Consider the following 24,270-nt stretch of genomic DNA (forward strand, 5'->3'; position numbering starts at 1 on the left):
GGTGGGGGGGGGGAGCAGCTGGGCTGGTTGTGTGGTGCAGTGGGGGGAGGGGACGAACTGGGCTGGTTTAGGGATGCAGTAGGGGAAAGGGGAGATTTTGAAACTAGTGAAGTCCACATTGATACCATTAGGCTGCAGGGTTCCCAGGCGGAATATGAGTTGCTGTTCCTGCAACCTTCGCGTGGCATCATTGTGGCACTGCAGGAGGCCCATGATGGACATGTCATCTAGAGAATGGGAGGGGGAGTGGAAATGGTTTGCGACTGGGAAGTGCAGTTGTTTGTTGCGAACTGAGCGGAGCTGTTCTGCAAAGCGGTCCCCCAGCCTCCGCTTGGTTTCCCTAATGTAGAGGGAGCCGCACCGGGTACAGTGGATGCAGTATACCACATTGGCAGATGTGCAGGTGAACCTCTGCTTAATGTGGAATGGCATCTTGGGGCCTGCGATGGGGGTGAGGGAGGAGGTGTGGGGGAAAGTGTAGCATTTCCTGCGGTTGCAGGGGAAGGTGCCGGGTGTGGTGGGGTTGGAGGGCAGGGTGGAGCAAACGAGGGAGTCACAGAGAGAGTGGTCTCTCCGGAAAGCAGACAGGGGTGGGGATGGAAAAATGTCTTGGGTGGTGGGGTCGGATTGTAGATGGCGGAAGTGTCAGAGGATGATGCGTCGTATCCGGAGATTGGTGAGGTGGTGTGTCAGAACGAGGGGGATCCTCTTTGGGCGGTTGTGGCGGGGGCGGGGTGTGAGGGATGAGTTGCGGGAAATGCTGGAGACGCAGTCAAGGGCGTTCTTGACCACTGTGGGGGGGAAGTTGCGGTCCTTGAAGAACTTGGACATCTGGGATGTGCGGGAGTGGAATGCCTCATCGTGGGAGCAGATGCGGCAGAGACGGAGGAATTGGGAATAGGGGATGGAATTTTTGCAGGAGGGTGGGTGGGACGAGTTGTATTCCTTCACAGATATTTTTGGCAGTACAGGTTCAATAGGTTAAAAGGGCCTCTGCTGTGTTGCAAGATTTCTATGATAATGTGATTTCTTGGAACGGGCAAAAATAAATCTGCCGAAGACTTCAGTCAATGCAGACAGTAAAAGATCTGGAAAACTTCTCAGCACCCCACCCAGCTAGTTAAAATTAATTCAGGTGTTCATTCTGAGCCCAGAATTCCCTAAAGCAGAACTCTGCAAGAATTGGTGCTACCAGGAGTGATATTCGCAACTAGCATAAACAGGCCCTACTGAAGGAATTCAGCAAATCTGCAAGTGAGGATATACAGTTCCAGAGGTCTATTATTTTCTGGGTAAAGCATCATATCCTGACATCCGACCAACATCTGGTCTTGGGCAACTTAAAATTGTGGCTCTGCATTTGGGTAACCAAGCAGGAACCTTGGTTCCATCACCAATTACTGCAAAACATCACTTCCCAACTTTTGCCATTCCAAGCAACTTCATGTAATCCTCACTCCATTTTCCAGTTTATAGCCAGTTTGTTAATTTTCCTGCTGGAGTGACCATAGCCATGAGATGTTCTGAGATCATGAAAAGTGCTAATTAAACAGAACTCTTTTCTTTTAAGGGATGCTGCAATTTAATTCCTGCTACTTACAACTTGTCTTAAAAAATTACATGCATGCAACTTCAGCACAATCCTCTTAGTATTTTTATATTACAGGATCAACACCAAATAAAAATACCCCAAGCAAAAAAATACATCGGATGCTGTTGTGATCCTAAATAGTGAAAGGAAGAAAGCTATCTGAAACTCTAGCCACACAATGAAGTATGTCTGACAGCACAATTTTATTGATGTGGGCAGAGTCAAAAGAGTAAATGGGTGGAGGCAAAAATCTAAAAAATATCAGATGATGCAGGGCGGATGTGAAGTCCATGATAATTAATACACACCTTTGGAATACGAAGAACTAACACTTTGTTGTAAATACAACACCATTATTATGTGGTCCATCTGCAGAAAGTCTTCAATATACATTCCTATACTGCTTTTATGGAATGGTGTAGCCATTCTTTTAAGTTCCAAGTAACACAACAATGTAACCCATGAATGACGCATATCCTTTATTTTTGCTTTTAATCAATAGATAATTAAACGTTCCAGGAAAGCAAAAAGGAATACTCAATAGGTAAAAAAGCAGCATTGCTTTTTCCAGTAAATGCTTTGGCTTCATACCCATTGGTTACCATTTCTAACCGGTCCAGTATTAGTTGAAAATGTGGAACTCCACTGATTTTTCCACTGTGCTCATAAAGCATTTTAAAAAAACGCTGTGCTCTAAAATTTATTTATGAAGTGTGAAGTTGCAAAACTGACATCAATGCGAAGAAGAAAGTTCAAAATGCTTATTCACAATAATGAATCAAATAGAGAAAACCTTCACAGCACATGAAGTTTTTGTACACGTTTAAAATCACCCTTCCAAGTTAGCCTATAAAAGACTCCAGAATAGCACGAATATCTCTGTGCAGAAAAGTACATTTTCCTCTACCGATTAGCCTGCCTTGCTGATTTAACAAATAATAATGAAAATTGTCTACAAAATGAAATGTTGCAGAGTTGATTTGTCAGCAACATTTACCGATGCATAAAAATCGCAGGGAACAACCAAGTTGGGAAATCTGCTCAATCCAATTTGGATGCTGAACACAAAGATCATAAAGGTAACTCATGGCATGTGGTTAAGCTATCTTAAGACATCACAGAACATGTACATCAAGCTTATAGGTACAGTCAGCAAATAGCTTGAAATAAAAGCACTGACTATTATATGGTTTGTTTTGAATTACATGTGTTTTACCCTGAAGTTACCAGAAACTTTAGCTACACAATGATTTTGTTACCAGGAAAAATTCTGTTGACATGTGAGGTTACCCCAACCACCCCCACTGATGATACAAAGGTACTCAAGTATCCTTCTAAAAATGTTAGCGCATGAAAGATTATATATAATTATGAAAAAGGCCATAATACATGGTTGAAAAAGTTAGTCAATCCTCAAATACCTAAAATGTCTTGCCTCATTTTTCAATTCAGTGCTAAAAGCGGAAATGATTTTGTGCCAACTCCTACCAACCCAATTTGACATAATTCATCCACGTAGCTACAAATGAAATTCAAAACATAGAACGCAATTTATTTTAGGCAATGAGAGGTGTTACTTGCTTGTAAAAACATCACAATTATTTCAAAAACTGAGTTACCAAATATTCTTAAACTTGGAACGCTCTTCTGGATATTAAAAACTTCCAAATGATGAAACCTTCAAGCACCAACCAATAATACAACAGTACTTGGAACAAGTGCACTTCGCACATATTTGGTCTGAGTTAGATGGATTTTGTTGGCGCTAAACAGAAACTTTCCATTAACATTGCACAATTGTCCAAAATTTTCAACACAATGCAATTTACACAAAAACTCAACTAAAATGGCATATCCTAAAAGTAAATATTTTTGCATTTGCTCCAGCCCAAGTAACAACATAATTCATTTATAAACTTTCCAAATTAAAATCCATTCTCTAAGTATTGCTATCTCTTAACAGGGCTGCAATATACACGCCCCTCCAAAGGTACTAAAAAACACAATGCCACACAATGAGAATTAACTGTGAGAAATAATACAAAAATGCTAATTTATTATATCATCTATTTAATTCCATTCTGGCTCTTCTCACTTTGTCAGTTAGAAAACCAGACACACAAACATTCTCTTTGCAAAAGACACACAAGGACGGGTAGCCTCTCAGTTGCCCATCTGAGTACTTACTCGTGTGATATGCTGAAGTCCGCTGCAGCCTTCCCTGTAAATTTCTGAAACTATCACCAAACTAACTAAAACTACTTCAGTGACAATTTAAATCCATCCAGCCAAGGCTGCAGCTTATATTTTGCTGTTCTCTTCTAAAGGAAGAATTCACAAACTTCTTACAAACAGGAAGCCATCCAGCCCATCATGTCTGTTCTAGCTCTCCAAATGAGAATCTCACTTACTGACATTCTCCTGCCCTCTCCTAATAACTTTGCACTTGTTTCTTTTTGAAGGAGCCATCTAATTCACTATTGAATACCTCTCTTGAATCTACCTGCACCATGTCCTACAGCAGTCCATCTCAGACCCTAACCAATATCTACAGTATTACAGGCTTTCTTAAGAGGGGTGCAGAGTACAAAAGCAAGGAGGTTATATTGAACTTCAATAAGACACAACTGAGAAACATTCCACTCTGACATGTGAAAAGATTTTTCCTCATGACACATTTGCTCCTTTTACTACATCACTTTAAATCTGCGCTGTTCATTCTCAAACCTTTCACAAGTGGCAACATTTTCTCCCTATTTACTCTATCTTGACTTTTTGTGATTTTGAATGTGTCCTGGAGATCTCCTCTCAGCTTTCTCCTCCCTTCAGGAAACTTGTCCCAACTTCTTCAATATATCATCATACCTGAAGTTCCTCATTCCCAGAAACATTTCTTGTAATCTCTTCTGCACTGTCTCCAATGTTTTGCCATCCTTCCTAACCTGTGGTATTCAGGCCAGGATTGGGCACAGTCCTCCAGCTGGGGCTGAACTAGTGTCTTACTGAGGTTCAATATAACCTCCTTGCTATTGGACTCTGCACCCCTATTAATAAAGCCTATAATACTGTAGATTTTAATGAACGGCTCACTCAACCTGTCCTGTCACCTTAATTGACTTAGGAACATACAACCATAGTCTCTTTGTTCCTGCTCCCCTTTTAGAGGTGTAACCTTATTTGATATTATCACTCCATATTCTTTCGACTAAAATGCATCACTGTGCATGCCCTTTTGGAGTGCCACTCTACACTTCTTCCAAATTTTGAAACTGTATCCTGTATACCTTGATTCAGATCACTGCTATATCAGGTAAAGCAAGGTCCCAACACTAACCCTGGAAGAATTCTGCTACAAATCTTCCTCAGCCCCAAAAACATGACATTAACCATTACTCCTTGAGTCCTGTCCCCTAACCAATCTTGTATCTATGATGATAGTGACCCTAAGTTCTAACATTGCTTACAAATCATGGCACTAGCTTCCCACAAATACAATTTTACGGATCTAAGTCCCTCGTCCACATAGAATCACACAATGTAGAAACAGCCCCTTTGGTGCACCATGTCCAGGTCGACTAACAATCACTAAAGAATACTTATCCCACTTAACTGCACTTGGTCCATAGCCCACTATCCCCTGGCATTTTAAGTATTCATCCAAACAAGCTCATTGTTCACTCATGAACCTAAAATTATAAAATTAAAAGGCTATTTAACCACAGATGGGTATGGTGAAATCTTTCCTCAACTGAAGGTACTAGATAGTGAAAAGGAGTGTGCATCCCTAAAAAAAGCAAAGTATTGCAGGTGCTGGAAATCTAAAATAAAGAGAAAATGTTAGAGAAACCCTGCAGCTTTTACAGCATTTGTGAAGAAAGAAACAAATTTAAGTATAATTTGCGTATAATATTACTCTTCTTCAGTCCACGGTAAACTCCCCCACACTGGTCATTTGGCCACTGCCAGGCCTGGATACTGAAATTAATTGTTACCAGCTCAATAAAGAACAGTTGTGATGTACAGTTCAGCACTAATCTGTTTTACATACTACGATATTAAGGAAGCAAAATGAAGAGCACCTTTATAGAAAATATATTTAAAGGCATGACAATATAATTTGGAGCTATTGTCACAAAACTCAGTCATTTATAAAATTAACAAATATATTCATTAAAATGACTTTATCTTGTACAAACATTAAGACAAGGCATCAAAGCCAACAAAATTACAAATATATCAATGCATTAAATCAATATAGCCATGATGTGGAAGTGCCAGTGTTGGACTGGGTGGACAAAGTCAGAAGTCGCACAACACCATGTTATAGTCCAACAGGTTTATCTGAAATCAAGTTTTCAGAGTGCCTCTCCTTTGTCAGCTACTTCATCTGACAAAGTAGCAGGACTCCAAAAGATTGAGATTTCAAATAAACCTGTTGGACTATAACCTGGTGTCATGTGACTTCAAACTAATCAATAATCACAAGCTTTTTTTTGGCATATTGGGATTTCAGTATCACACGGCTACGTAAGCTGTCAGTTATCCAGAAATATTTCTAAGCTCATGAAAATGACATGCTGATAATTTTAAAAAACCAGGTACTGTTGTAGCCTTATAAATCTAACTCTTTTGGAGTTAGATAAGTCAAAGCTAATGCATAACAATGTTAATAGAGAAAATCAAATATGCATTGTATGAGAGCCATCACAGCCCAAGGCCTGATTGCAAAAATAAGCAAACCTGGAAACCAGTAACCTATCAGACAAATTGCCTGTGGGTTGAAGGGAACAGTTATATTAAAAAACATGTCGGCATACACAAACAATATACCCACCCTTCTATATCTTGAGCTAATTAAGACGTTCTGAATCATCTTTCAAATTGAAAACACGCATATACATGGAATAACCACTTTCATTACAAATCTGTAATTAGATTTCTGTTATTAATTATGCATAATCTTTTATATAATACAACCATTAAAAGGGAACTTCGTTTCTTTGAAGCAATGTCAACACAATAAGATTGCTCATCATTAGTAAGTACTCCAGCTGGTTTCCAGAAAATTAATTTTAAAAAAAAGTTTCCAAATACAGCTAAAAGTAAAGCATCATGAATGAAGTATGAACTCTTAATATAAAAGTTTGCATTTTTGTAACAACAAAGAATTAGGAACATGTTCTGTACAGTTCTGAATTTTTCCTGCAGTCATATAATGTCCTAGAAATCACCTTCATCAGAACAGTGACAATGATGTTACATTCATAAAAGAAGATGGAGAAAGAGGTACTCAGTTGAAATCTGTTACAACTCCAATATTTTCCAGTCCTGGAATGTCAGGCCTGACGTGTAAAGAGACTGGATTGATTAGGACTATATTCACTTGCATTTAGCAGAATGAAAAAAGTGAAATCTCATAGAAACCTATAAAATTATAACAGGACTAGATATGGTAAACACAGGAAGTATGTTCCCGATGACTGGGAAGTCCAGACCAGGGGCCACGGTTCAAGGATATGGTTGGCCATGTAGAACTGAGATGAGAAGAAATTTCTTAATTGAGACAGTAGCGGGTCATTGAAATTCTCTGCACAGAAAGCAGTTGGGCCGAAACATTAAATGCTTTCAGAAAGGAGATGTACATAGCTCTTAGGGCTAAAGGGATCAAAGAATGTGGGGCATAAATGGGAATGGGGTACTAAGTTGGATGATCAGCCAGCATCAGCTTAAATGATGGAGCAACCCCGAAGGGGTTAATGGCCTACTTATGTTCCTATTTCCTACATATTGCTGCCAGATCATCAACCTGAAATCTTATCATGTTTCATTCTCCATAACTGCTGCTGGACATCCTGATATTTCCAGTGTCTGCTACAAAAGTTCCAGATTCCCAGCATCTGCAGTGTTTTGCTTTTCTAATATACAGTTGTTCATCTAGGCAGCTGTTAAATTTTTAGACTACTTTCTTCTTGCACCATTCTCCAATCTTCGATATGAAAACAAAAACTGGGCTCTACTGCTTATTCAGACTTAACAAGGATAATGCGCTTGGTTTTTCCTGAAAGATCTAAATTGTTTCTGGATCATGTTCAGTAAGACTATAAAGCCAAGTGAAAAGTGCTAACATATCATAAATATATAGTTATTCATATAAGATGACTTTCAATCAATTGCACATTAAGTGCGATAAGTAATCAACATGAGTTAAATTCAGAAGGATAACTGATAACAGATGTCGGCAATCTTACCTCAAACAGTGTTGCAGCTGGTTTATCAAGAAGCACTTTAGGTGGTGTTTTAACTACAAAAATAGAAACTATTATGATTACAAACTAAATCTCATTAGATTCATTGGGTGATTTAAGAAACAGCAACACAAGTACAATATAGAGTGAAAATGCCATTATACTGTACCAATCTTAACCTTGACACATTCAATGACCTTTAAAGGGGAATTATTATGACTACATCCTCTAAACATAATTAGAAAATAAACTGAGTTACCACACTGTTCTCTAATTCCAAAATATAAGAGCAGAAAATTCTATTTTGTTTGCTATCTGTTACCCACAAGGTATAAAACGTAATACGTTGCTTAGTTAATTACGAGCTTTTGTGAAGGGGTTTTACAATGATTAAATGGCACAATGCCCTTGAAACTTGGGAACAGAATCACTGAAAAGAAAAGAAAGTTGTTCTTGCATAAGCCATAAAGACAGTTTGGTTTGATTCTTTTATATTTTTTGAATTTTTAAGACTTGAAATGATGGTATTAGAGATAAAAAAAAGTTCAGTGATTATTGTATCTTGTCAAACTAACCACCATCTTGAAATTGCACATGCATTTTAACACCGTTTTAAGATAATCCAACTGCATTTTAGAGGAAGCAGATGAATGCCACATCATAGGAAGAGATAATACCCCATCCAAAGGGGCGTATAAAAGAAGGGCCATATAAAAGAAGGACACAGAGCTCTCAGCCTAGAGAGTGGAGCTAGGGTGGGATGATGGTCTACTTGCTAACGGCAAGGTGAAAGCTAAGGGGGCGGGAGGGGTGAATACAAGTTAGTATGTCAGACAAGCATTATGATAGCATAGAGGTGCTGGATGGGCTGAGAGTGTTGGAGAAGAGGTATGCTCATGACTTGTAACTCTACATATGCAAGCTGGCTCTGGGTCTGCAAATGAGGCTGCAAGAGGGAGCATTAAGAGGTGGTTGCCAAGAATGGATTCTTGCGATAATCCCAGTACAGAGATTGGAATAAAATCCATTAGTAAATATGCTCCAACTATGATTAGACTGTTTAAGGACAGATCTAAGTGGGATCAGTCCAAACAAAACAAAAACTAGTGGTTTTAGATGGTTGCTCATGACATGAACAATAACTGAGTGAAGCAAGACATTTATTTCTATTATGCCTATTTTTTCCACATCTACCAGCCTTGAAGATACAGTCTGCATTTTTGTAGTGATCTAGTTGGGGGTAAAAATTTAATTGTATACGTTTATGGTGCAGAATACAGATTTTCCTCAGGATTGTACCGTGTGCCAAGTTAGCAGAGAGGAGCAGATAGACAGGGAAATCGGAGGTGGCATCAACACTTTGCAGCATCTAGGCCTGATTTCTCTATTGTGTTAATCAGACTTAGATTCCTCATTTGAGAAGTAAATCAATTTTATTTTCAATTAGCAATGAGATTACCATAAAAAGATGAAAGATTGAGAACCTCTTCTAGTGGATCTAAAAAGTATCTTAGCTTTCCCAGGCTTTCTTATTTTGATCACCAGTATTCTGGTCTTTAAAAACAGCTACCTGTCATTAGAGATAATGGGAACTGCAGATGCTGGAGAATTCCAAGATAATAAAATGTGAGGCTGGATGAACACAGCAGGCCAAGCAGCATCTCAGGAGCACAAAAGCTGACGTTTCGGGCCTAGACCCTTCAGAGAGGGGGATGGGGAGAGGGAGCTGCAATAAATAGGGAGAGAGGGGGAGGCGGACCGAAGATGGAGAGTAAAGAAGATAGGTGGAGAGAGTATAGGTGGGGAGGTAGGGAGGGGACAGGTCAAGGAGGTGGGATGAGGTTAGTAGGTAGCTGGGGGTGCGGCTTGGTGTGGGAGGAAGGGATGGGTGAGAGGAAGAACCGGTTAGGGAGGCAGAGACAGGTTGGACTGGTTTTGGGATGCAGTGGGTGGGGGGGCAAGAGCTGGGCTGGTTGTGTGGTGCAGTGGGGGGAGGGGACGAACTAGGCTGGTTTAGGGATGCAGTAGGGGAAGGGGAGATTTTGAAACTGGTGAAGTCCACATTGATACCATATGGCTGCAGGGTTCCCAGGCGGAATATGAGTTGCTGTTCCGGCAACCTTCGGGTGACATCATTGTGGCAGTGCAGGAGGCCCATGATGGACATGTCATCTAGAGAATGGGAGGGGGAGTGGAAATGGTTTGCGACTGGGAGGTGCAGTTGTTTGTTGCGAACTGAGCGGAGGTGTTCTGCAAAGCGGTCTCCAAGCCTCCGCTTGGTTTCCCCAATGTAGAGGAAGCCGCACCGGGTACAATGGATGCAGTATACCACATTGGCAGATGTGCAGGTGAACCTCTGCTTAATGTGGAATGTCATCTTGGGGCCTGCGATAGGGGTGAGGGAGGAGGTGTGGGGACAAGTGTAGCATTTCCTGCGGTTGCAGGGGAAGGTGCCGGGTGTGGTGGGGTTGGAGGGCAGTGTGGAGCGAACAAGGGAGTCACGGAGAGAGTGGTCTCTCCGGAAAACAGACAGGGGAGGGGATGGAAAAATGTCTTGGGTGGTGGGGTCGGATTGTAAACGGCGGAAGTGTCGGAGGATGATGCGTGGTATCCTCTAGATGTCATGTCCATCATGGGCCTCCTGCACTGCCACAATGATGCCACCCGAAGGTTGCAGGAACAGCAACTCATATTCCGCCTGGGAACCCTGCAGCCATATGGTATCAATGTGGACTTCACCAGTTTCAAAATCTCCCCTTCCCCAACTGCATCCCTAAACCAGCCTAGTTCGTCCCCTCCCCCCACTGCACCACACCACCAGCCCAGCTCTTCCCCCCCCACCCACTGCATCCCAAAACCAGTCCAACCTGTCTCTACCTCCCTAACCGGTTTTTCCTCTCACCCATCCCTTCCTCCCACACCAAGCCGCACCCCCAGCTACCTACTAACCTCATCCCACCTCCTTGACCTGTCAGTCTTCCCTGGACTGACCTATCCCCTCCCTACCTCCCCACCTATACTCTCTCCACCTATCTTCTTTACTCTCCATCTTCGGTCCGCCTCCCCCTCTCTCCCTATTTATTCCAGCTCCCTCTCCCCATCCCCCTCTCTGATGAAGGGTCTAGGCCCGAAACGTCAGCTTTTGTGCTCCTGAGATGCTGCTTGGCCTGCTGTGTTCATCCAGCCTCATTTTATTACCTGTCATTGCTTCATTCATTCCTAAAGTTGAATTTGGCTCAAAATCAGAACTGACTACTCAAATCTATTATTTAGCTGTTATTTATTTGCCAAATATCCAAGGTTCTCATTTCCATATAGTCAATGAAAAACTGAGTAATTTGTATCTCCAGACCACCTCAAATTTTCACATATGTTGCACAAATGTATTTTGTATTTCAAAAAGGTTCAGATGATTTTTTTGGGATTTTGTGGTGAATGCATGATTTTTTTATTGTGGGCAGATACACCACATTTGATATTCTTTAGTTTTGGGTTATGGTTGATGGAGAAAACAACAGATGGATACATAAATATAATTCCTGACTGAAATTAATGACAAGAAATGCTACACATTTTAAAACCACAACAAAGACCAGTCTTCAAATACTTCTAAAAGGGAAAATAGCTAAAAGCAGGTTAGATGTCAAATTAACCAAGTTCTAATGAACCATTCTGACCAATCAAATGGGAATAATTGTAAGAGGTAAAAGGTACGATGTGTCTTGCCAAAGAAATTGGCAACAAATTTAAACAGCTGATTTGAAATTAAAAGATGAGTCTAACATTTTAGAATAAACTTTATGTAAATTAATTTATAGATACATGGCAACAGAACTAACTAGATTAAAAATATATCACTCAAAAATAAGTAATATCCTTTAATGACTCATGTTTTGATGTGTACGCAATAATTAACAACTAATTAGCTACGCAATTAGAGCATTTCTTAGTAAGTGGTACACTTTAGATCACATTAAAGGAATTATGTCCAGCTTAATATTTTGTAGTAATGTATTTTAAAAATTGTTTTATTGTATAAAAGTTGTAACATTTCAGAATTGATCGTAACTATGAATGATATCAATTCAGGAAAGCAGTATCACCTTTAAAAATCCACCAAAATAAAAAGAAATCGGAATTGGTATGGAGCTGCAGTAGGTGCTTAAGAAAGCAAATTGTATGTTGGTACACATGTACTTTTGGTCTATTCATCCGAGTAAGAATGTTCTGGCTATGGAGTTATTGCAATGAAGGTTTACCAGGCTGATTCCCCCAGATTCAATATCGTGTGGAGCTGGAGGAACACAGCAGGTCAGGCAGCATCAGAGGAGCAACAAAGTCGAAGTTTCGGGTTTACACCCATCATCAGGACTGGGAAGGGGGAAGGGAACTGGGAAATAAACAAAGGAAGGTGGGGTGGGACAAGGGAAAAGGTGGGTGGGATGGTGATAGGTGGATGCAGCAAGGGGATAGAGTTAGTGAGGATTGGTCAGTGGGGCGGGTTGGGCATGATAGAAGAAAGATAAGATGGACAGGTAGCATCAGGTCAAGGCGGCAGGGTTGGATGTGGGTTGAGGCGGGGGTGAGGAGATTTTGAAACTGGTGAATTCTATGTTGAGGCTATTGGCCTGTCAGCTCCCAAGGTGGAATATGAGGTGTTATTCCTCCAGTTTGTGTGGGGCATCACTGTGACATTGGGGGAGACCCAGGATGCATGTATCACCAAGGGTGGGTGGTGGGGGGTGGGGGAGTGGGGGGTGGGAGGAGGAGGAGGGAGGAGTGTTAAAATGGTTGGTAACGGGAAGGTGTTGTTGATTATACCGTACAGAGCACAGATGCTTTATGAATCGGTCGCCAAGTTCTGTGCTTGGTTTCACCAGCGTAGAGGAGGCCACAGCAGATACAGTAAACCAAGTTGGAGGATGTACAGTTAAACCCCTGTCAGATTTGGCAAGTTTGCCTGGGGCCTCAGACGGAGATGAGATGGGAGGCTTAAGGGCAGGTGTGACACTTCCTGTGTTTCTAGGGAATGCTACCGAGTGTGGTGGAGTTGGTGGGGAATGTGCAGCGGACAAGGGAGTTTCGGAGAAAGCGGTCCCTATGAAAGGCAGATAGGGGCGGGGAGGGAAATATCTCATTGGTTGCGGGGTCTGGATGCAGGTGGTGCATGTGATGGAGGATGATGCACTGGGCATAGAGGTTGGTGGGGTTGTACGTGAGGACCAAGGGGACTCTGTCTTTACTATTGTGAGGGGGAGGGGGTTTCAGGGCAGAAGTGCAGGAGATGCAAGAAATGCAGTTGCCGGCATTGTGGATCAACAGAGGGGGATGTTGCGGTCCTTGAAGTAGGAGAACACCTGGAATGTCTGAGGGTGGAGCTCTCCATCTTGGGAGCAATGCAGCAGAGGCAGAGGAATTTGGTATTCTTGCAGGAGGGTGGGTGAGAGGAGGTACAGTCAAGGTAGTTGTGGGAGTCGGTGGGTTTGAAATAGATGTTGGCGCTGCATTGGCTACCGGAAAGGTCCAGGAAACAGAGGGAAGTATTAGAGATGGTCCAGGTGAATTTTAGGTTGGGATGAAAGGTGTTAGTAAAGGTGATGAAATGTTCAAGCCCCTCATGGGAGCACAAGGCAGTGCAATACAGTAATCACCAAATAAAAACCAAAAGAGCAGCAGATGCTGCAAATCAGCAGTGGTCCAGCAAAGCTCAATGCAAGCTGAAAGAGCAACACCTCATTAACCGCTTGGGGACCCTGCAGCCCTCCTGACTCAATATCGAGTTCAATAATTTTAGGGCCTAAACTCTCCCATGTCCCAGCACCCTACCCCACACACCAGGCCTTGATATTACACAGCCTGCCATTACACACTACCTACTATTAGTCACCAACAGTCCCCATTAACAATGAAGGAGGGTCTAGGGCTGAAACATCAGCTTTCCTGCTCCTATGTTCATCCAGCTCTATACCTTGTTATCCCCATTAACAACTATTCAGCCCTCAGCCTGATCGTTATCAACTCCTTTGTCTGTCCCGCCGCCCTTCTCTCTCTTAAGGCTCTATCTTATTGTTTGCTCCCTAACCCATCCACTTCCTTTTTTCTGCAGATAAACTGATGTTTTCCCAGCTGCCATCAGTTCAAGAGTCACCGGACCAAAAACATTAACGCTGTTTTTTCCTTCACAGGTGATGCCAGACCTGCTGAGCTTTTCCAGTAACTTTGTTTTTGTTCTATTCAGTAACCAATGTAGCGGAGTAAGAGGTGACAAATGATGCCAGTGTAACAACAGAAGAGGGACTGTTCCACGTATCCTACGAAGAGGCAGGCATAGCTCAGGCCTATACAAGTGCCCATAGCCATCCCTTTAGTTTATAGGAAATGGGACAAGTTAAAGGAAAAGCTGTTGACAGTGAGGACAAGTTCCGTAGGGAGGACGAGGGTGTTGGTAGAGGGGGACTGGTTGGGTGTGTGCGAGTAGCAGTAGTGGGGGGCATTTAGCTCATCTGCGTGGAGGATACAGGTGCACAGGGTTTGGATGTCCATGGTAAAGATGGGACCAGGGAACTGAAAGTCTTGGAGAAGGTGGAAGGCATGGGTAGTGTCCCCAAACATTGAGGGAGAGTTCCTGGACCAGAGGGAAAAGACAGAATAGGGCAGGGGCAGGAGGAGACAATGGGTCAACCAGGTCAGTCAGGTTTGATGATACTGGGGAGGAGATAGATACGGGTAGTGCGGGGTTGGAGGCTGTGGGTGAGAGGTCTCCTGAGGTGATGAGATTGACGGTCTGGGAGATAATGGTTTGGCGATAAGGAGTGGGGTCATAGGAAGTGCTAGCCAAGAGTTGGTGCTTGGCTTCTGTGATGTAGAGGTTAGTACACAGACCACCACCATGTCCTCCCCTATCAGCAGGTTTGATGGTGAGGTTAGGGTTGCAGCAGAGGGAGTGGAGGGCTGCACGTTCTGCTGGGTAGAGACTGGAGAGAGTTAGAGGGGTGGAGAAATTCAGACAGTTGGAGGTGAAGAGGGTGAGGGAGGGTAGGAAGGCATGGGATGGTGTCCAAGAGGATGGGGCTTGTTGGAGGTGGGAGAAGGGGTCTACAGAGGGTGAGTGAGGCTCCTGGTCAAAGAAATAGGCATGGAGATAGAGGCAGCTGAAGAAGAGTTCGACTGATTCCCCCAGATGGCAGGACTGACATATGAATAGAGACTAGATCAGTTAGATTACATCCACTGGAGATTAGACAAATGAGGGGTATTACACAGGAATCTATTTAAAAAATTATACCAAAAGTGTAAGAGTGGGGGGGTCATTTTGCAGCTGTACAGGATATTGTTTAAGCCATTTGGAATACTACATTCAGTTCTCGTGTCCCTGCTATATGAAAGAAGTTTTGATACTTGAAAGGGTTGAGAAAGATTTACAAGGATGTTGCCAAGGTTGGAGGGTTTGAGCAATAGGTAGAAGCTGATGTTCTGAAGAAGGGTCTAGGCCAGAAATGTCAGCCTTCCTGCTCCTCTGATGCTGCTTGGCCTGCTGTGTCCATCCAGCTCTATACCTTGTTATCTCAGATTCTCCAGCATATGCAGTTCCTACTATCTCTGAAAGGGTTTACAGGGATTTGGTCCAAATCCTGGCAAATGGCACTCGATTAACTGGTTGGCATGGACGAATTGGGCCAATGGGTCTGTTTCTGTGCTGTACATCTCTAGGACTGGACTAGTGTAAACAGGAGAAGAATGTCGTCAATGTTTGGGGAATCCAGTAGCAGGGGTCACAGTCTAAAGATATGAGGTAGGCCATTTAGGACTGAGATGAGAAGACTTTTTTCCCCCCCACCCAGAGTGGTGAACTTGTGAAATTCTGTGTCACACAAAGCAGGTGGGGCCAAAACATTGAATATTTTCAAACAGTTAGATATAGTTATTAGCGCTAAGGGAATCAAAGAGTAGGGTGATAAAGTGGGTGAAGGGTGCTGAGTTGGATGATCAGCTAATATCATATTAATTGGCAATGCAGGCTTGAGAGACTGGACGGCCTACAAACAAGGCAAGGGCGTACATAATGAATCGTAGGGCCCTGGGAAGTAACCAGGACCAGACGAACCCTGGTTTATGTCCACTGGTCCACCTTAAGGCAGACAGGTAGATACAATGGTTAAGGCGGCATGTGGGATATTTGCCTTTATTAGCAGATCATGAAGTTAACAGTAGGGAGGATATGACTGAATACACAGGGACTGTTTTTCTTGGCCCAGAGCAGACCAAGGGAGGCCATGATTGAGATGTATAAAAAGTTATGAGAAGCATAGACAGGGCAGACAGGAAGAAAATTTTAACCTTGATGGAGGGATCAATAACCAAGTGCATAGATTTAAGATAAGAGGCATAAGTTTTAGAGGGAATGTTAGGATTTTTTAAACCCCACTCAGAGGGTGGTGGGAATCTGAAACTCACTGCCTTTAAAGGTTGATAAGAGGCAGAAACCCTCAAAATATCCAACAAGTATTTAGATGTACACTTGCAATGCCAAGGCAGGCAAGGTTATGGGTAAAGTGCTGGAAAATGGGATTGAGAGAGTTAGGTGATTGGCACAGACCCAATGGACCTTTTCCCATGCTGTAGACCTCTACAACTCCTGGTCCTATGTATATTTCCAGTTTTCTGAAATACAGTGCAACAAACATTCACGTCAAAGATTGCTTGTTGAGGTCTGAATTTTAAATGTTTTCCAGTGGGTGAGCTAACCAGCATTGGTTATATCATCTGGGAATTGTAATTTCCTGCACTTCTTTATGGCCATTTAAGAAACAGAACTCCCTAAGAATGTTCAACCACCAAAAAAATGTAATATGTTATATTTTGTCCAATGATTCTGTCTATTCAGCTAAGTGATTGTTGTACTTACATAAATAAAATGAAATTGCTGGGTCAATTAGATGCGACTTCACAAATTCAATCAGTGCTCCAACTGTTGGGGGGGGGGAAGAAAAATCCTTTATTAAACATGGTCTTGGCAGAAGCATCATTTCATGGTCAACAGTGGTGTAAATGCCAACGAATCCACAATAACAACAACTTTCATAGAAATCTACACCATAATTGAGGCCCTTCGGTTTGCCAAGTATGCCAGCTCATGAAAGTTCTGCATCTATTCCCAAATCTCCATTTTGTATCTGTAGCTCCATAAATACCTTTCACAATTCCCCTTTAAAACAACTATGGAAACAACTTCCACCATCTATGTCGACAGAGCATTCCAGATCCTAAAAACTTGAATGGAAAAGTTCTTATCAACTATTTGGATCCTTTGCCAATGATTTAAGTCATGGCGTCTGGCTACTGACCTACTCAGAGTGAAGAGTTTCTCCCTTAAAAGTACAAATCATCATAAGAACCTCTTTAGGTCAACTTTTATATTTTTTGTACTTACTTTTTCCAATGCCTCCTCCAACTGAATTGCCAGAATGTTAATAACTTCCTGATAAACTTCTTCTCAACCTTCTTTAAAATCTTTGCATTTTTCTTGAAATGTGGTGGGCAAATTTCTCCATAATACTCCAACTGAGGCCTAACCAGTGACTTAGGGAGCATAATGTCTTTGCTTTTATTTTCTATTTTTCTAGTTCTACACTGGTGGTCCTATGGTCACATAATAAGAAAGCTTCACTGACCATAAAGATTGTAATCGTCAATTAAGCTCATCACTCAACATATAAATAATTTGCAAGCTTTTAATTTTTCAGAAGGAGCCAAATAACTTGAACATGTTTTTGTACACCTAGAAATGGTCTCAACCACGCTGTGTTAACACTTTCCAGGCTTTAACTTCAATTGTGAGAATTAAATGCCCAGCTTAATTTGTTCTAGGTAATTCTTCTTCAATGAATAGGATATAGATTTTAGCAAGTGTGGAATAGGTAGAGACAGTAACTAAAATAATATTTATTGGAAAACTTGAATGGTTCAGTTAACAAGCTTATCCTATATTAGGAATAAGATTAAGACAAATTAGATTTCTATATTAATAAAGCCACAGCTAAATTTCACTTTGCAAAATACCGTAACCTCTCCAGTTAACAAATCTGTTATTCAGAAATTCCAGTTGCCTTAAAAGCAGAAAAACATTACTACATAACATTTTATCACTTGTGTTTGCCAGATCACACTCTTAAGGTTTGAGCAATCCAACATTTTACAGCCCAGAAAATTCCAAAACATTTTCAAGCCCTGTACTTTGGACTGTGATACTTCAAAACAGTTGAAAATTCATTTCTTTTCCCCCATTTTGGACTTCTTGACCGCTTCATAAGTAGAATGCAGAATGTAACAAAGTCAATCCATTTTCATTTGCGATCTGTCAGCCTCAATCTATTCTTGACTTACTTTTGGCAGGATTTCAGGCATCACAGTATTCAGCTTTTGGTAGGGCAATCACTTGAGCTGGTGAATCACCTGAAACACCACTTAACGTGTATACAGAGTTAACCATCTGAATGACTGACATAATAAATCAGTCAATCAAACATTCACTTTAATGCTTGGGGTGTAATCATCTGGTCCCAGAGGCAGCAGACTGGGAAGTGGGAAGTGTATTTTTTTTAAAAAGGTGAGATGGAGGAGGAACAGGCTTTCATCAATTTTCTCTCTTTTGCCCAAATTAAGTTCCGGACAAGAAGGTACAAGCTCTACCCTCCTGCCCTGCTGCCCTGCTGCCAATTGAAGCTTGAGTGGTCAAAAAATGACCACAAGGTCCTCATGCTGCCTGGGTTGCAATCATTTCAGCTCCAAGTGGGACAAGGAAGTCAGCCTGCACAATCATGAGACAAACCTGGGTGTTTACGGTGGAGGGTGGGGATGGGGGTGGGGAGTGTGACTGCGTGCGTGTTTGTTTCATTCCCTAAAATCCTTACTCAAAGGATCACCCCTCAAATAACACTGACCTTTCCTGCAGCCACAGCTTAGTTTTTATGTTCCAGGGCCCAAAATCTGGCAGAAAGCCATCTAGCATGCCATCAGCTGCCTGATTTTTGGAATGTCCCAGAGGTTCTCTCATCTTTGTAGACAATAGTATTCCCTCCTGCAAACTTCCCTGCTTTTGGACTTTGTTCTCAGCTTTACAGTCAAATGCAGCTCCGTCTGTTAGCTTTGCTGGGTGCAAACATTTCAGTGTGAGGACAGACGATGTCAAATTTGTATTTCGCTGGGAAATTCATTTAGAGATGTCAAAGGGAGTGTTGACAAAGGGAACCGATCAACACGTTTCAGGGCAATGAAAGATTTTACCCTATTGTTATAGCACAGTAAACTTTACATCACATCATTCTTTCTTAGGAATGTAAAAACTGGGAGTTATATTAACTTCTTCAGCTCTCACTTTTCAAGCAAAATTCACAGAAAATCCTTAAACTTCCCAGTGAATACTGGGGTATACTCTTTGAGGGAGGTCAGGATCTATCATCTTCAAAAACCCCTTCACCTAACAGATGCAAAGTGTTCTATTAGCCAATGGTAAAATTCAAAGTGTAGAATAACTATAACAGTGGGTACATCAGTGTGGCACAGTGACAACATTCTAATCTGAGTTGGTGGATTCAAGTCTAAGTTGGAGCATCTTGAGGTATTAATAGGCCATAGAAATGCATATCTTTTAAAATTGCGATACCTTTTATTCTTAATGAATCTTTCATCTTTGACGAATTCTTTTACATATGTTGACAAAACACATGCTCAGTTTATTGTATTTTAACAGGGAATATACAATCTAGCATGTCTAGAATTGTTCTACATCACGAAGTCACCAACAAATTTGTTTCAGTCAACAATTTATCTTGCATGAGAAATGCAAATTGAAGAGAAAAATATCTTTGGAATTTTTAATAACCATTATTGGAAGCCTCTAACAAACCAAACCAACACACTTCAAAGACAAATGGAAGTATCCTAAATAGGAGGCGATGGCTAAGTGGTATTATCGCTGGACTGTTAATCCAGAGACCCAGACAACATTCTGGGGACCTGGGTTCAAATCTCGCCACAGCTGTTGGTGGATTTGAATTGAATAAAAAAAATCTGGAATTAAAAGTCTAATGATGACCATGAATCCATTGTCGATTCTTGGAAAAATCCATCTGGTTCACGAATGCCCTTTAGGGAAGGAAACTGCCATCCTTACATGATCTGGCCTATATGTGACTCTAGACCCACAGTAATGTGGTTGACTCTTTAATTGCCCAGTGGGCAATTAGAGATGGGTAATAAATGCAGCCCAGCCAGCGACGCCCTTATCCCATAGGCACATTAAAAAAAGTTTCACTGTTTATTCATCTAAGGCTATGCAATTTTCACATTGCACACACTTTCTTCTTCATTACGTAAGGTTTTGATGTTCCCTATATTTCAAATGGGAATTTGACTGCATTATAGTTTCACAGCATTCTTGAAACTACAACATTCAAAATTCATACATTAACTAAATTATATTAACAACCATTATTCCTGCTGTACCCAACACGTCCTTACATATTACCTGTGTTGTATTTCTGTGTCCAAGTTAAGAACACTCACAGTTGCTTGCCAGCACTGCTACTTGGGTTGTAATAGTCAGAAATACACAGCACAGAAACGGATCCTTCAGTCCAACTTGTCCATGCCGACCAAATATCTGAAATAAATCTAGTCCCATTTGCCAGCATTTGGTCCATATCCCCCTAAACCCTTCCTACTCATACGTATCCAGATATCTTTTAAATGTTGTAATTGCACCAGCCTCCACCACTTCCTCTGACAGCTCATTCCATACACGTACCACCCTGTGCGTGAAGAAGTTGTCCCTTAGGTCCATTTTATATCTCTCACCTCAAAACGTACGCCTTCTCGTTTTTGACTCTTCCCAACCCAGGGAAAAGACCTTGCCTACTTAGCCTATCCAAGCCCTTCATAATTTTATAAACCTCTGTAAAGGTCACCCCTCAGCCTCTGATGCTCCAGGGAAAGTAACCCCAGCCTATTCAGCCTCTCCCTATAGCCCAAATCCTCCAACTCTGGCAACATCATAGTAAATCTTTTCTGAACCATTTCTAGTTTCACAACTTGCTCCTATAGCAGGAAGACCAGAGCTGCATACAATACTTCTAAAGTGGTCTAAACAATGTCCTCTGCAGCTGCGACATGACGTTCCAAATCCTATACTCAATGCACTGACCAATAAAGGCAAGTATACCAAACACCATCATCACGATCCTATTTACCTGTGACTCCACTTTCAAGGCACTGTGAACCTGCATTCCAAGTTCTCTTTGTTTAGCAATAGTCCCCAGGACTTTTATCATTAAGTGTATAAGTCATGCCCTGATTTGCTTTTCTGAAATACAACACCTCACATTTATCTAAATTAAATTCCATCTGCCACTCCTCAGTCCACTGGCACAGCTGATCAACAAATGCATGACTTATTACAATTTTTGCTCTATTTTAAAAAGAAACACAATCTTTCTACTCTTTCTATAAACTGAAGACATTGCTCATAGAACTACTGCTCTTGTGGCATCTTCAGAGCTCAAAGGAGGTTGTCTAATGAAATATTTGATTCAAATTCCAATATAACACAATCTAATTAGATATTATTAAAAAAATCCCAACACGAAAAAGATGCCGGTGTTGTTCTTATGATCAGGTGAAGACAGGGGATCAGCTCCCTTTTTAACCTTCAATCAGTTCCAACAAAGATTTTTTACTTCTTTTTTAGCACCCAGCTATCACATTTTTGTTAAAAACAGTTAGGTAGATAAAAATGTAGGAGCCAAACTACAAGGCTATTTTTCCAGTGAAAGAGGAATTTTACTGTGTATGAATCCTGAAAAAAAAAACCAAAGTGTGACACCAGACACACTCACACAAACACAGGTAATATGTTTAAAAGGTGTTGGATACAGTAGGAAGAATGGGCTATACAGTGGTTTAAAAAAAACTCTTCGTCTCTTTGAGGTGTTTGATTTTAAACCTGTGGCCAATTATTTAAATTCTGACATGTTCGACAATAACCTTATCGAGTTTTTTGAGGATGTGACTAGAAAAGTTGACGAGGGTCGAGCTGTGGATGTGCTGTATATGGACTTCAGTAAGGCATTTGATGAGGTTCCCCATGGTAGGCTCATTCAGAAGATCAGGAGGAATGGGATACAGGGGAACTTAGCTGCTTGAATACAGAATTGGCTGGCCAACAGAAGACAGCGAGTGGTAGTAGAAGGAAAATATTCTGCCTGGAAGTCAGTGGTGAGTGGTGTTCCACAGGGCTCTGTCCTTGGGCCTCTACTGTTTGTAATTTTTATTAATGACTTGGATGAGGGGATTGAAGGATGGGTCAGCAAGTTTGCAGACGACACAAAGGTCGGAGGTGTTGTTGACAGTATAGAGGGCTGTTGTAGGCTGCAGCGGGACATTGACAGGATGCAGAGATGGGCTGAGAGGTGGCAGGTGGAGTTCAACCTGGATAAATGCGAGGTGATGCATTTTGGAAGGTCGAATTTGAAAGCTGAGTACAGGATTAAGAATAGGATTCTTGGCAGTGTGGAGGAACAGAGGGATCTTGGTGTGCAGATACATAGATCCCTTAAAATGGCCACCCAAGTGGACAGGGTTGTTAAGAAAGCATATGGTGTTTTGGCTTTCATTAACAGGGGGATTGAGTTTAAGAGTGGTGAGATCTTGTTGCAGCTCTATAAAGCTTTGGTTAGACCGCACTTGGAATACTGCGTCCAGTTCTGGTCGCCGTATTATAGGAAAGATGTGGATGCTTTGGAGAGGGTTCAGAGGAGGTTTACCAGGATGCTGCCTGGACTGGAGGGCTTATCTTATGAAGAGAGGTTGACTGAGCTTGGTCTCTTTTCATTGGAGAAAAGGAGGAGGAGAGGGGACTTAATTGAGGTATACAAGATAATGAGAGGCATAGATAGAGTTGATAGCCAGAGACTATTTCCCAGGGCAGAAATGGCTAGCACGAGGGGTCATAGTTTTAAGCTGGTTGGTGGAAAGTATAGAGGGGATGTCAGAGGTGGGTTCTTTACACAGAGAGTTGTGAGAGCATGGAATGCGTTGCCAGCAGCAGTTGTGGAAGCAAGGTCATTGGGGTCATTTAAGAGACTGCTGGACATGCATATGGTCACAGAAATTTGAGGGTGCATACATGAGGATCAATGGTCGGCACAACATTGTGGGCTGAAAGGCCTGTTCTGTGCTGTACTGTTCTATGTTCTAATAGTAGCAAAGTTTGTACATCTTGAGCTCTCAATGAATGGCTGCTGTCCCAAGTTGCTTTTCACCAGAAACTGACTCAGAAGTACGGGTTTGTGTGTGTATTACATGCTTGCACGTGGCCATGCTGTTCTGCCTCTATTTTGCTACTCAAAGCAACCATTGATACAGGTCCATTTCCATACTCTGGATTCCATTCCATTGTGCTTCCAAGCTGAATTCTCTGCAACTAATCTTTAAGCTCACAATTTGAGAATTTAACATAAGAAGTGAGATACAGAGATGTAAATTTCTTCACGTTGACTCAACTGGATGGATTCAGTCTTAGAAAACATAATCTTACTGCAACTGGCTTCATTTATTCTCTGTTCTTAACACATGCTGCCATCTTGAATAAAAACAAAGTTGCTGGAAAAGCTCAGCAGGTCTGGCAGCATCTGTGGAGGAGAAAATAGAGTTAATGTTTCAGGTCCAGTGACCCTTCCTCAGAACTGCCATCTTGAATGCACTGTGTTACACACAGGAACACAATGGTGATTTTTTTCTAATGAAGGATTCAAACATCTGTGGCATATGTTGCTACTTCAAGAATTGGGATGCCTCCAGGATTGCAATGTTGCACTGGCCAAGGTGCACAGCAACAAAGTCGAACCAGCGAAAAGCAATATTTTGCATGCTTTGCAATTCATACAAGGGGCTCACCAATATCTAGAGATCCTAACTGAGCTTGTGTAACTGCTCAAGGGTGTTGCTACACTATACAGGACCAACCGGTATTCAGATAAAAGATGGGTTAAGTTTTCAGATATTTACCAGATAGGTCTGTTCAGGCCTTTTGGAAGAAAGCAAAAATGAAGTTTGTTTAGGTACATTCGGGCTTGAATGGACCTAAAAGCAAAGTTATTTTCAGTGAAGAGCTGTGAGAGCAGCAGCTATGACAGTGTGCGTACAGTGGCATTTCCAAACAGTTACTTGGATACTACTGCTTTCTCAGAAGTCATGACCTCAAAGTTTCAGCTCACAGCCCCACATGGGGTCACAATCCCCACTTTGGGAAGCCCTGGCTAAAAAAATTAGAGAGTATAGAAAGGGATACAATTCAAACGAGTCAACAGTATGTTTAAAGGTGAAATTAAGACGTTCTATTTCACACAAATCCCAATCGACATGAGGGCAAATGGAGGC

The 24,270-nt window shown here is 41.7% G+C and overlaps 1 protein-coding gene across 7 annotated transcripts in view; it reads right to left on the reverse strand.

Moving 5' to 3' along the window:
* Nucleotides 1-24,270, reverse strand: part of aspscr1 (ASPSCR1 tether for SLC2A4, UBX domain containing) — a 244,182-nt gene that overhangs the window by 74,849 nt on the left and 145,063 nt on the right. For 5 of the 7 annotated variants that reach the window (XM_048555405.2, XM_048555401.2, XM_048555399.2 and 2 more), the window contains 2 exons: nt 16,742-16,804; nt 7,840-7,907 (listed from right to left, as the gene is read on the reverse strand). In XM_048555405.2, coding sequence (XP_048411362.1) covers nt 7,840-7,907; nt 16,742-16,804 — 131 coding nt within the window. The remainder of the gene's footprint in view (nt 1-7,839; nt 7,908-16,741; nt 16,805-24,270) is intronic. The other 2 variants (XM_048555400.2, XM_048555402.2) reach the window with 2 other exon arrangements.

The sequence above is a fragment of the Stegostoma tigrinum genome, chromosome 22 (genome assembly GCF_030684315.1).
Source record: "Stegostoma tigrinum isolate sSteTig4 chromosome 22, sSteTig4.hap1, whole genome shotgun sequence".
NCBI classification, from domain to species: Eukaryota; Metazoa; Chordata; class Chondrichthyes; order Orectolobiformes; family Stegostomatidae; genus Stegostoma; species Stegostoma tigrinum.